The sequence below is a fragment of the Propithecus coquereli genome, unplaced genomic scaffold (assembly GCF_000956105.1).
Source record: "Propithecus coquereli isolate 6110/MARCELLA unplaced genomic scaffold, Pcoq_1.0 Scaffold76, whole genome shotgun sequence".
NCBI classification, from domain to species: Eukaryota; Metazoa; Chordata; class Mammalia; order Primates; family Indriidae; genus Propithecus; species Propithecus coquereli.
Genome location: NW_012153729.1, coordinates 8,004,443 through 8,018,379, shown reverse-complemented (window position 1 = coordinate 8,018,379; position 13,937 = coordinate 8,004,443). Strand labels below are relative to the sequence as shown.

Genomic DNA, 13,937 nt, shown 5'->3' with positions numbered 1-13,937 from the left:
AGGATTGCTTGAGCCCAGGAGTTTGAGGTTGCTGTGAGCTAGGCTAACGCCACGGCACTCACTCTAGCCAGAGCAACAGAGTGAGACTGTCTCAAAAAAAAAAAAAAAAAATCAATTAAGCTACCTTTCTGTGGACGTGCGTGTTGAATAGATAAGTTTGATAACATTACCAAGCGAGAGTAAAGGAAACAGTTTACAAAGGAGGCCTTTCTTCTCCGTGCTAGAGCCTGTTGGTAATTGAGAACAGGCGTGGGACAGAGGAAATTGTCAGATCCGCCTGGGCTGGATACTAACTTTTGTTTTGCCTCCCTCTTGTATCAATAGCTACATTCCAAAAGACAACAGCCTTCAGTCGGAGACTGTGCACTACAAGCGAGGGATGTGCCAGCAGTTCTGCCTGCCCTCCCATACCGTGGACCCCTCGGAATGGGCTGAGGAGGAGGTGAGCTGCCTCTGGTGAGGGCTCCTCACACAGACGCCAGAGGGCCCGGGAGCTACTTAGGACCTGGGCTGACAGCAAAGGGGCTGCCTAGATGCCTAAAGGCCATGCTCACCTTTCAGCCTTGTGACCTCGTCACATCCTTAACAGTTTTGCTTATTTCGCATCATTGATATACCTACTTTTGTTAATTTTTCTATTCCAAAGTAAGCCAGTAGCCTAGGATACTTTGAGACAGCCATGCTCAAATAAAAAACCCTGAAGGTTAGAGGGCTTTACATCTGTGAGATTTTTTAAAAGAAACTGATGCGCTTCAATTAAACAGACCTGGGTTGGCGAATGAGGAGCAGAGATGAGATCAGTGCTCCTCGACATACTTCCTTTTCCCAGATAATTGTACCGTCTGAATGCGTGAAGTCCTCTTTTTTTTTCCTGTTCTTCCCCTTTAGCTTGGCTTTGATCTGGACCGAGAGGTTTACCCTCTAGTGGTACACGCTGTGGTGGATGAAGGAGACGGTAAGGGTGATTTTCTCTGCTTTTGCTGTGCACACTGCCCTTTTGTGGCATAGCCCTGGCAGCAGCCGGGACCGCAGAACAACCCGAGAGTAACCCCCCCAAGAACAACCCTTTGTGGGTCAGTCGGGCCGTTTCTACATCCTCTCCCACCTGTGATCTCCTTGGGCTGATGTGAAAAGTGTGGGTTATGTAACATGCCCCTTCTGGGGACAGGCTGGCACATTTGGTTTGCCAGGTTGCGGGGGCTGGGGAAGGCAGTGGGCATACAGGTGTGTTGTTTGGCTTTCTTCATCCATGTGCCTTTGTCTCTTTCAGAATATTTTGGCCATTGCCATGTGCTGCTGGGTACTTTTGAAAAGGTAAATAACCTTAGAGGGCCTCACTTTGTCACGTTCCACCCTTTGATTCACGTGGGGACACGCGTGACCATGGTTTGCTGGTTGCCTGAGCTCAGCAGAATGGGCTGGCCTGAGTGGCTGTGGTGGTGTCGAAAGAGCGTCACAGTCACATTGGGGGCTACGCTTGGGTCTCAGTCCAGCTCTGCCACCAACTTGCTGCATGACCTTTGACTGCTTAGGCCTCGGTCTCCTCTTCTTTTTTTTTTTTTTATTTTATTATTTTTTTTTTATTTCAGCATATTATGGGGTCTCCTCTTCTTAAAATGAAAGAGTTGGACTGGATAACTTGATAACTAAGAATTAGAATTCTTTAGTTCCACTCTGTGAGAGTCCAAAAACATGCATACAGTAGTCCCCCTTATCTGTGGGGCATATGTTCCAGGACCCCAGTGGATAGTATGGAACCCTGTGTAGGCTATGGTTTTTCCTATACAACATGCATACCTATGATAAAGTTTAACTTATAAATTAGGCACAGTAAGAGATTAACAACAGTAACTAATAATAAACTAGAACAATTATAACAATATACTATAATGAAAGTTACGTGACTGTAGTCTCTCTCTCTCTCTGTCTTAAAATATCTTATTGTGGTAATATTTTCGGACCGTGGTTGACTGTGGGTAACTGAAACCGTGGGAAGCCAGACTGCAGCTGGGGGGAGACTGCTGTAATTGAGAGAAGTAACAAAAGGGTACCTGGTACTTTATTACCTTCCTTCCTTGTCATAGCTATTGTATTTTCATTCCAGCACACAGACGGAACTTTCTGTGTCAAGCCCCTCAAACAGAAACAAGTAGTAAGTATTTGAGGACTGCGAACTGTTAGTCTGTCAGTGTCCTCCTTTCTCCCTCCTTCCCCCCTTCCTCCTTCCTCCTTCTCTGCTTCCCTCCTCCCTTTCCTTCTCCTCCCTTCCCCTTCCTCTCTCTCTCTGTCTCTCTCTCCCTCTCCCCCTCTTCTTTTCCTTTTTTTTTTTTAAACTCTTTTGCTAAGTCTCTTCTTTTCCTCCACCCCTTTCTTTTTTTAATCAAAGAAGAAAAGAAAAAAGGGAATGCTTTTGAGTGTCAGAAACTATTACGAGCTACATGGGTGGCCTGAAAGGAATACTGATTTTTGGTGTCTCGATTGTTCCAGAAGTATTGGTGTTGAGGCAGCTGTTATTTGAGCAAAGGACTTGAGAAGTGAAAGGATAAGATTTAGCTTCTGACATTGGGTTTAGGGAGAACTCTTTTTATTTAAAATGTCAGGGTGAGAAACGTTTCAACAAAAGGATAAAGTATTGAAGGTCCAACTCAGGGTAATTAGAGCCCTTGAATTAATTTTTGCACCATTCCTTTTCTAAAATGATGTGAAAATTCATATTTGCTGGCCATCCTCCCCCTTCCAGAATGATCAGCACCTTATTCACATGTCTGCTAGAAGTCCCAACTCCCACCATGTGCCAGCAGTTTTCTTTCCACTCTTACAGAAATAGTAGGAGATATCATGGAGGGGGAGGGGAGAGTGAGGCCAGCGGCAGTGGCAAGGGAGAGTGGGTGAGGGGTAATTCATCTCATGGAGGGTGTGGAGCAATTGGGTGGGAGGCAAGGTTGCCTTTTGTTGAGATGCAAAGAAAGGCCCCCCTTCTAGATGGGTGATAAATATCTGAAATTCTACATTATTCATTCTTTTAGGTTAAGTACTCACCCCTCTTTTAATGAGGTCGCTAGTAGTCATTAATGCCTTAGTATAAATTAGTCGATAATGTCCTTTCCAGTATAATCACTAGGTGAAAACAAGTTTTAAGAGAAGCAGAGGAGGAAACAGATCCTGAGCCCAAGGTACTACCTGGGCAGGCCAGGCCTTGGTGAGTTGCCTCATGGGGGATACCTAGTTCTCCAGGAGGCCTGGGTAGGATGGAGAGGCTAGTGTAGCTAAAGGAAGATGTCTTATCTATTTTTCTGTTGCTAGATTGGCATTAGCAACAAACTGTCAAACTGGAGAGTGGGATATAAAATGAGAGACAGAAGGGATTGCTGGGAACAGAGGCGAGGCAGAAGAGAGGAGTAGGCTCCTAAAAGGAAACAAGGGCAGGGCCACCTTAAGCACTGACGGGGCTCAGGCTGGTGGGAGTGGGATGGGCATTGGCACTTGGGGTTTTACGGAACCGGGCCAAGAGGGGTAATTCTGCTGCACGTCGGGGATGGAGTGGCTTCATGGGGGTGCACACTATCAGCCCCTCCTTCAAGGTCTTGCTCTCTCCCTTTCCATCTATAATCCTCCCCTTTTTCCTTGCCCATTTCTTCTTCTCCTTATTTCTTTTTTTTCCCATTCCTTTATTTCTATAATGTCTGAACTTAAATTTTATTACATAGCCGATGCTTATGTTTTGATACATACTCTTCCATCCTTTTTCTAGTCTATGCCTTTAACTGCCCATAATAGTAAGATGCAGTACAAGTATTATTGTTGCATTTGCGAAATTTTATGTTCCCTGTTGTATAACATGGTGGGTGAATTAAACATTTGATTTTCTTTCCCCTCTCAAAGAAAAAACATAAGTAAATAAAAGCATCCTTTACTTGTCTAGGCCTTTGATTTTTTTCATTGTGAATCAGTAGTCCTTGGTTACCAAAGGAGTTGGGGGCGGGGGGTCCCACTCTTGTCTCTCAGTAGAGTCAGGCTGTCCTTGAACTTTTCCATTTGCTGTTCAGGTAGATGGGGTCAGCTACCTCCTTCAGGAGATCTACGGAATTGAAAACAAGTACAACACACAAGATTCTAAGGCAAGTTTTATCCAAAATTCTGAATGTACTCTTCCCAAGAGGCAGAGGGAGAAATTCTCTGATAAAGCCAGGATCTAGGAATTTAAGGAACCAAACTCTGGAAGCAGTTATGTCCTGGAAGGACATTGTTCCTCGTTTCAGATTATTGTGCTGGTATCACTTGGAAATGAGGAAACAGGCTGGTTGGATTTGTTCTTGTGCTGCGGAGCTCTGTCCAACTGGGTTTCCTAGCAGGGTCCTCTCCTTGCCCTTTCTCCTGTATCCGTGTGGCCTCATAGGTCCCTTCAGTTTATGCTGCCAGAGAGGACCACGTCTGAGCCTCATAGAAGGAGCTTGAGTTCTTAGTCCCATCTTCTCAGCTTTAGAAAAACTCTTCCCAGAAGCAGTGAGACTAAGTAGGTGAAAACATTGGGTAAACTACAAAGTCCAATGTCAATGTAGATTTTGTCCTTATTGTCTCTTCAGCTCTTCAGCCAACCTGCCTTGTAAACAGTATGGAACACGAAGGGCTTTGTGTCTTTGGCTAAATTTCTGTCTCCCTGGCCAGGTGGCTGAGGACGAAGTGAGCGACAACAGTGCCGAGTGTGTGGTGTGTCTCTCGGACGTCCGGGACACCTTGATTCTGCCCTGTCGCCACCTCTGCCTCTGTAACACCTGCGCAGACACCCTGCGCTACCAGGCCAACAACTGCCCCATCTGCCGACTGCGTAAGCCCCAGAGCAGCAGGGGCACTGGAGGGCGGGAGTGAGGACAGGGGGACACTTACAAAACCCTGAAGCACGTGCCGCTACTGGGGCTGGCAAGCATCTGAGCGCTGGGAGGGATCGCGGTTCTGTCTGGCCTCTTGTTCATCCTTAATCCTGCAGCAGGATGTCCTGATCGCCTGTTTTCCTCCTCATAGCCTTCCGAGCGCTGCTTCAGATCCGAGCCATGAGGAAAAAATTGGGCCCCTTATCCCCAACCAGCTTTAACCCCATCATCTCATCCCAGACATCTGACTCTGAGGAGCATTCAGTAAGTTGTGCTTGGACCCACAGCCCCTCTGAAGCAAATGATCTGTAGAGTCCCTGCTGGCTCTTTTTTACCTTTTGTCCTTCTTTACATGGCATTGCAGCAGGGAATTAAACCTTGGCATGCTGAAGTCTTTAGTGGGCTGGCTGAGGTCACGTTCTGCTAAAACCAACCAATATTACAATGGAAACTTGAATACAGGCCATTAAAGCCTCCCTTTTCCGCCTTGGGAACGTGGTGTCCAGTTAATATTTACCATTCCTGGAGCCATCTGCTTGTAGTTTCGCTCCAGCGGGGCCCACCTCGAACTCCCCCAAGCAGAAACAAGCAGATGATTGTTTTTTATTTAAGTACAGTTTCCTATCTTTATCTGAATCCTTGAGGAAAGTAATTATTTTTCTTTATTCCATTTCATGGCTTCCATGATTGGGAGCTGAGTACACAAAATAACTGACCTCAGTTCCATAGTGGAAGTGTTAGTGTCAGGGTAAAACCTCGAAGCTGTGCAGTGACAGAACAGCAGATACTGTCATTCTTCAGACCAACCCACCCCGGTAGGAGAGATTGCGATTCAGTGGATGGTATTTGGATAATTAGTTAGCTATGTAGGAAGGAAAAATCACTGTAACACTTTACTCCTTACCAGATAACAAATAAATTCCAGCTAGAGTAACTAATTAACTATATTAAAAGCACAGAAACCAAACATTGAAATTTAGAATAAGTTGTAGATGATTGCTTAGTTGACTTTAGTTAGGCAAGGGCTCTAAGCTTGAAAGCAATGAAAAACTACAAAAAAAAGAATCTCTAGATTTTACCATGTAAAAAGTTTAACACTTCAGAAGTCTAAAAGGTGACCAATATTAAAATGAAAACAACAAATTGCTTTTTTTTAAAGAAAACTACTTAGGCCGAACACAGTGGCTCACACCTGTAATCCCAACAGTTCCAGAGGCTAAGGCAGGAGGATTGCTTGAGGCCAGGAGTTCAAGACCAGCCTGGGCAACATAGGAAGACCATGTTTTTATGAAAACTTTAAAAATGAGCTGGGCATGGTAGTGTGGGCCTGTATTCCTAGCTACTCGGGATGCTGAGGTGGGAGGATTGCCTAAGCCCAGGCGTTCAAGGCTGCAGTGAGATATGATGGCATCACTGCTCTCCAGCCTGGATAACAGATCGAGAGCCTGTCTCTTTAAAAAAAAAAAAAGGTATTTACAATGTATATATCAGAGGATAGACTAATATCTTTGCCATAGCTTATATTGAATCAAATAGTAGATAAATGGGCAAAGAATATAAACAAAAAATTCTCAAAAGAGGAAACATAGCTGGTTAATCATTTTCTAAACGTTCAACCACATTAAAAATCAGTGATATGCAAATTAAAATGTGATACCATATTTCACCTTTCCTTTTTAAAGATTCTCTGTGCTGGCAGGGAAATAATCCAAATAGGTATTCTGTATTGCTTATTGAGTATAAACAGAAGATATTGAAAACAAGACAGAACTGATATATATATCAAGAGCCTTAAAAACATTTATACCTCCTAATCTAAGAATTTAATGACAAGAAAATAATCTGAAATAAGATTTATATACAAGGATATTCTTTCAAACATGTTTACAATAGGACATGTTGGACACGACTAAATGCCCAACACTAGTAGAATAGTTAAGAAACTTATGGGATCTCTAAAAAGGGAATAAATATGAAGAGATTTCAAAAACATCAGAGAGGTTGTGCTCAGTGACGCACACCTGTAAAATCCCACAACTTTGGGAGGTCAAGGCAGGAGGATCACTTGAGGCCAGGAGTTCGAGACCGGCCTGGGCAACATAGCATGACCCTGTCTCTAATTTTACAAAAAGAAGAATTTTATGTTCAGTGAAATAAGCAGGATATAAAATTATTATTTATAGATTGATCATAACTGTGTAAACATCACAAAGAAAAAAATTGGAAGAAAATATATCAGAATGCTATTAATAACAAAAATTACTTTGGGTGATTTGATTTTTGGTGATATTTTTTCTCCTTCTACTTTTATGTATTTTCCAAATTTCTTGCAATGAACATATATTTCTATTATAATCAGAAAAAATAGAGATTATTAAGAAAAAGTTTACCTGAAAGCAGAATCTAGCAGGTTCTTTGGTATTTTATCTTTCCTCTGCCTCTAGTAGAGAAGCTTTTCTTCCCAGACCCCCCAGACAAGATGTAAAAGAAAACACTTTTTCATTGTAGAGTCGGGATCATAATCATGCCATAAAACAAAAAGGACTTCATTAATTTCAATCTGTCTCTGATTCCCCTAGTCCTCAGAGAATATCCCACCAGGATATGAAGTGGTGTCTCTTCTGGAGGCCCTCAATGGGCCCCTCACCCCGTCCCCAGCAGTCCCTCCACTTCATGTGCTTGGAGATGGCCACCTCTCAGGAATGCTGCCATCGTATGGTAGCGATGGCCACCTGCCCCCTGCCAGGGCGCTCTCCCCTCTTGACCGCCTGTCTGACTGCAGCAACCAAGGACTCAAGCTCAAAAAGAGTCTCTCCAAGTGAGTAGCCAGCACTCAACGATATCGCCCCCAGGATCCTTGAGGAGACACTTTCAACCTGTCTTTCCCCTCTCTGGGCCCACATCCCAGGGCCCCAGGGCAGAGTAGACCCTCTGAGCTGTTCCCACAGCTGCTTGGTGGGAAGGTTATCCCATCCTTAAGAGATGAAAATGAGATAGTATGTAGGTACTTAGGAGAATTTGGCTTAGACAAACCTCTTATGTGTTCTCTTTTTCACGAGAAAGGGACAGGGGGATAGGGACGAGGACGTTGAGCACTTGCACAGGGTCATTCAGGCCCCTGGGAGCACTGCTGAGTCCAAAGACTGAGAAACCTTGTGATCCGTACCTCTTAAACACTTAGATCCAACTAGGCACAAACCATGATAGGGCTTCTGTGGCGGAGTAAAGGAGGGTATTTTACAGATGAAAATATTGAGACCCTAAAAATGTCAATGGTTTTTCCCAAATTCCCACAGCAATTCACTGAAGGAGCTAAGGATAAAACGTCAGTTTCTGATGCCCAGCAGAGGTCTCGGCCCCTCCCTGGTGCCCTTTCCCACTCCCCACTTCTGGCCAGGCGTGGTAGCCTCTAGACCCAGCCACTCAGGAGACTGAAGTGGGAGGATCATTTGAGTCCAGGAGTTTGAGGTCAGCCTGGGCAACATAGCAAGACCCCATCTCAAAAACAAACAAACAAACAAATAAACCAAAAAGATGTAGGTTTCCCCTACAGCTTCCTCTTCACAGCAGTTGTCCTCTTCCTGTGGGGTCTGGGTAGCAAGAGTGCAGGGTAAGTTCTGTTCTTTAAACGGACATTGGATATAGCTGCTTTTTCCTCTGGACTTTTACAGATCCATTTCCCAAAATTCTTCTGTGTTACATGAAGAGGAGGATGAGCGTTCCTGCAGTGAGTCAGAAACACAGCTTTCTCGGAGACCGTCAGCCCAGCATCTCGGAGAGGTAATTTACGTTCCTCTCCTTTCCTGGGTGTTGGACTCCAGGGACTGTCCTACCTGTATGGCTCTCCAGGTCCCTCTGCTTCCATTCATTCACCAAACACCTTTGCAACATCCTCTGACGTAGCAGCAAAGCTTTCCTTAGATTCATTTATTCAGCGCTGTTTGGAGCCTGTATTATTTCCCAGGCACTGTCCCATATGCTGAGAGTCATAGCAGTAGGAAGCTACAAAAGTCCCTGCCCTCATGGAGCTTGTATTTTTGCTATAGGGGTGGGAGTGGACGCAAAAGACGATAAGTAAAAAAACGTATGTGTGTCAGATGGTGCTGTGCAGCAGAACAGGGGAAGGGAGTGTGGAGGCTAGAAGTGGGGGCGCCATTTTTAAAAACTGGTGCAGGAGCAGAGACCAAGGGAGGTGAGAGGGTGAGCTGTACAGACGTATGAGCAGAGAGGCTCTGGGCCTGCAGACAGTGAGTGAAAGCCCTGGGGGAGGTGCTGGGAGGCCAGTGTGGTGGAGTGGAAGGAGACTGGAATTTTCTACCCTCACATACTTTACTTAACAGAGGTTTATTACTCACCTACTCTCTGTAGGGCAGGAGCTAGGCACAGCGGGGCATAGGAAGCTAATAAAGTGGCCCCTGGCCTTAGGAGCTCAGGTCTAGCTGGGACAGAAAATGTGCATGAAGAGCAGCACCATGCCTGACATGTTGCTGTTGCTCAGTAAGTATTTGTTGAATGGAGAAATAAATGAATTTTAAGTATAGAAAGAAGTGTGCCCAAAACAAGGACAATAAAGTGCTGTGGCAGAGATGGACAAGATTATTGTAAGTGGAGGCAGTCGGAAAAAGTGTTATAAGGAGTAGCATTTGAGCTGAATCTTGAAATTTTTTAGACATGAAGAGAAAGGTGAGAGAAACATCCAGGTGGAGGGGACAGTGCACCAAAGGCCAGGCCAGAAGTCGGGCTTGGAGCAGGCCGGGGATACAGTGAGGGCCCTGCTTCCTGAGGCCCCCTGAGAGCAGTGTCTAGACTAGACAGGAGACAGACCAGCTAGCAAATGGCTTCAGTAACCCAGGCTAGAGGGAATGCCTGAACTAACCAAAAGGGGGCCACCTGGAGGGAGGAGGATTATGGAGATACAGTCAGTGGAGCTTTGCGTCTGCCAGCGCGTGAGGCTGTGTGCCAAGGACCTCAGCAGTGGAGGTCGGGATCAGAGGTGGGGGAGCAGCAGGCGTGAGCCGAGGCAGAGTTTGTTTTATTAATAGATGATGGAGCTGGAACTAACTTGGTGTCCACATGGAGAGTTCCCGCAGGCAGTGAGGCCTCTGCTGGTTTTGTATTCTTTTTCCTCAGAAGGAAAGCTGATCATAATCCTGGGGAAACCTGGGGTGTCCCCATGTCACAGCTGCTGGGTGACCTGTGTCACCTGAGCTGCAGTCTTTGTACTGCTCTGGCAGATGCTGTGCCTCAGGCAGGAGGTGCTGACTGAAGTTGGTGCCTCCCCTGGGAGACGGTCATTCCAGGCCTGGGCTGAGAAGCAAGGACAGAAGAGAAGCCGCAGCCTCTGCATGCCACATAGTCCCTCCCAGTGTCCCTTTTCCTCTCATCTCTACCCAGACCCACCCCTCCGCCCTAACCCCTTTCCTCCAGCACGGTTGGCTTGTGCTTATTCTGTGTCCCCTTGCGTCCCGCCTCCCCAGGAATGTGGTGTGACTCCAGAAAGTGAGAATCTCACCTTGTCATCATCAGGAGCTATTGACCAGTCGTCTTGCACGGGGACGCCCCTCTCGTCCACAATCTCCTCCCCAGAAGGTACATGAGATAGCAGGGAGCGGCTGCCTGTCCTTTCCCCTTAACCCGTCTGCAGCTGTCCTGGCATTTCCTCTGGGAATGGACTTGGGAGCAGCAAGCTAGTGCCTGAGGTGCATGACTATATAGGCTCAGCTCGAGAGGGAAGGGGCCTTGCTCTCCTATAACAGAGGAAGGGTGGGACAGGGCTTGCCTGTCGCTAGGGGAGAACCAGTTCTCTTAGTCCCAGCCCTGCCATCATGAGGTTTCCTTTAACATTATGACAGGAGAAAGCAAATCCCTGGTCCCTGAGATTGAGTTCTGAGCTCCAAAATATAAAGGAAGAGAATCTTGGAAAACCTTAAACCTAAAACCTGTTTTAGGGAAGGGCAAGATGTACTTCTCTCTGCCTGAGCACAGGCGAGAGCTCTGCTCCCCAGGAACTGTGCAGAAGCTCTGCCTGACCTCCAGGCCCCGTCCTCCACCCCTGTCTCCAAAGGCCCTGCCAGCAGCAGTCTGGCCCAGTCTGTCATGTCCATGGCGTCCTCCCAGATCAGCACCGACACCGTCTCCTCCATGTCCGGCTCCTACATCGCCCCCGGCACTGAAGAGGAGGGAGAGGCTCTCCCTTCCCCCCGGGCTGCCAGCAGGGCCCCCTCAGAAGAAGGAGAGGTAAGGGAAGGGCACGGGGACCACCTGGCTTCTCTGTGCCTTGTGCCATGTCCAGAGTGATCAAAGGTCCGCCGGGCTGGGCTGTGTAGCCCCGCAGGGTGCTGGAAGGAGTGCTGTGCAAAACAGGGCCGTGCCTCAGATCGGACTCGTCTACCTGGCACCGATTCTGTACTGAAGACGACGTGGGTTTGGGTTTGCTGTCATTGAGAGCTTGATAGGAGAGTCTGTAAAAACTGTGCCCTTGGACTCTGTTGCTCTTCTGCAGGGGCCGCCAGCAGAGTCTCCAGATAGCGACTTTGCTGTCCTCCCAGCCGGAGAGCAGGATGCAGAGGTAACCCTGAGAGCAGCGCCCTCCCTCAGCCAGAGCAACCGCTGGCCTAGGCTGGGGATGCCAGCGAGGACAGGGCGGAGGCTGTGCGGAGAGAGCCTTCCTGGGCGGCGGGCCTGGATCGGTTAGAAGTGGATGGTGGGTAGAGATAAGAGCAGCCGCACTCTGGCCTGGGGCCGTCCAGTGAGCAGGGGCATGGGCTCCAGTGTGGTGGGTGTGGAGTGGGTTCAAGGGGGAACTTTTCCTGCCAGACCCTGGACCTTGAGAATGTGTCATCCTTTATCCATCTAGTGAGTGTTTACACAGGGGGACTATGTCTCAGCTGCTCGCTGGCACTGGGGCCCAGACAGAGCTGAGTACGAGGTTTCTGCCTGACCCCACCCATTGTGCCCAAACAGGAGCCCCGTCCAGCAGGCAGACAGGACCACAGTTCATGTGAGAAGTGCCCTGACCGTGGTGTACGTGGAGTGTCAGGGAGCGCCAGCTCACAGCGAGGGCTCTAGAACTTTCCTTGGACCAGATGCTCTCAAAGTAGCATCTGGGTAGAGTTTGGGCCCCTAAGGGATTTCTGAAAGTCTTTTAATCTCAAGACTTGCTTTTTTACTTAATAACTTTTATCTTGGCCTTAGAGAAACCATATCAGCTAAGCTATTAACAAGGGTGTTCCTGACAGCCGTATGCTGGTATGTGGCTCAGACTTCACCCCTGCAGGCTCTGGTGCCCCACCCAGCCGGTCTGCCTCTGCTCTGCCTCCTGGGCATGTCACACATGGTGGGAAATGTGTGCTATTGACGTAGGCCCTGGAGTTCCATACCATTAGGATGATTAGCTCTGTTTTAGCCGATCGATTTACTCGTTTTGCTGCTGGATAGACTCATGGGGCCTTCCTTCTGTCCTAGGGAAACGATGTCATAGAGGAAGAGGATGGATCACCCACACAAGAAGATGGTAAAAGACCTGGTCCTTTGCTCCCTTTTATTATGTTTCTTTCCTGGGTATTCTTTAAAAGGTAGAGAAAGAGGTGCCTGTATGACTCGGTGGCACTGCCCAGTTATTGTGTGGCTGTTGGGGGACAGGTTGTCTTCTTGATAGCATAGCAAAGCACGCAGGCTACTGATGACCTCAGTGACCTTCTCAGCTCTTTCTAGGACGCGGAGCCAAGGACATCAGGGCGAGGGTGCTGCAGAAGACACATGTAGCTCTGCGTTTACCTTGAGTGGGTTCTGAAGCCTTCTGGGCAGTCCCATCGCCAGCCCTCCTGCTGCAGGTTCCCACCTGAGTCCCGCAGAGATGCCACAGCAGCTCAGATGTTGAGCAGCAGTGGCAATGTCTTCATAGGGGAGGAAGGACCATTTGGCAGCTGGTCAGGTTTTGCTCTAATGAGGAAACTGGTCCACATTCCTGTAAAAGAGGGCTCTGGGGAGCCAGCAGGCACGTCCAAGGAACTAGATCCAAGTCTCTTCAGCAGCTCAGCTTACTCCAGTATTTTGTAGGCTACGTGATGGTTTTCCTTACCGCACTCCAGGCCTCAGCTATACCTTCAGCTGAAGAATTTTATTTCCAGTCAGGCTAGAAGAGAAGGAGTGGTCTGCAGAGCAGGGAAGCAGGAGGAAGAAGGGGGGCAGGAGAGTCACCCTGCGCAGGGAACACCATGTGTTCCTGGCGCCTGACTCTTCCCTCTGCTGCTCTGAGGCGCCTCCCACAGGGGCACCTCCAGAGCACACGTGTGCCCCAGCGTGGACGCAGACGTGCCAGCAGATGTCATCCAAGTTGCTTCTGCTTTAGCGCCGGCCATTGCTTGGGGCGTGTCAGGAGGTGCATGCAGGCTTGACGGCTCCTGCCTGGCCAAGGAGCCTGAGGAGAGGTGGCTACCAGGGGTGGCTCCTCAGCTCCCACGCACCAGCCCGGGAGGGTTTGGAGCTTCACCGACTCGGCCGATGGTTTCCGTGCTCAAGGCTCCAGAGTTGCCCTCTGCGATTGTTTCCCCCATAAAAACATTTGCTTCTAAAAGTTCTGTGTGACCAGGTTGTGTCACCTGCCATTCCCTAGCCCACATGGTAGATTTATGTTTTCTTCTCTCCTTTTCACCAAGAAAAAAAGAGGGGAACTTGAAAAAATCACTTCTAAAACTTTTCCCTTCCCCTCTTACATGTCTGTAGATTTCTGGTCAGTCACTTAAAACATACTCAAAATAACAACTCAGGTTTCAAAGGAAATTAAGTCATAATTTTGTGAATGTGGTCATTCTGACTGATAAGCAAAATTATGGAACCTAAGACCTTCAGTTGTTATTTTATGTACTTACATTGTAGAGACTTGTGGTCCTAAACACCCAACTCACGCCCGAGGCAGACACAGGCATGAGCAGGGTGAGCAGGGTGACTCCTCCCTGGCCTTCTCCAGCTTGTGCCAGCCTGGCCTCTGCCCAGCGCTGCTCTCTGCGGGGTTCTCAGTGGATCCTGTGTCCTGCAGTGTCCTCAGCGATCTGACTTGTTAGGGGACAG

At 47.9% G+C, this 13,937-nt stretch overlaps 1 protein-coding gene across 1 annotated transcript in view; it reads left to right on the top strand.

The window, feature by feature from the left end:
- The window catches only part of RNF157 (ring finger protein 157), a 56,587-nt gene that overhangs the window by 35,659 nt on the left and 6,991 nt on the right, over positions 1-13,937 (top strand). Inside the window, exons 4-15 of the mRNA XM_012662405.1 lie at positions 325-442; positions 889-955; positions 1,271-1,314; positions 2,105-2,152; positions 4,047-4,118; positions 4,666-4,825; positions 5,020-5,132; positions 7,448-7,686; positions 8,540-8,648; positions 10,346-10,457; positions 10,933-11,105; positions 12,333-12,381. Coding sequence (XP_012517859.1) covers positions 325-442; positions 889-955; positions 1,271-1,314; positions 2,105-2,152; positions 4,047-4,118; positions 4,666-4,825; positions 5,020-5,132; positions 7,448-7,686; positions 8,540-8,648; positions 10,346-10,457; positions 10,933-11,105; positions 12,333-12,381 — 1,304 coding nt within the window. The remainder of the gene's footprint in view (positions 1-324; positions 443-888; positions 956-1,270; positions 1,315-2,104; positions 2,153-4,046; positions 4,119-4,665; positions 4,826-5,019; positions 5,133-7,447; positions 7,687-8,539; positions 8,649-10,345; positions 10,458-10,932; positions 11,106-12,332; positions 12,382-13,937) is intronic.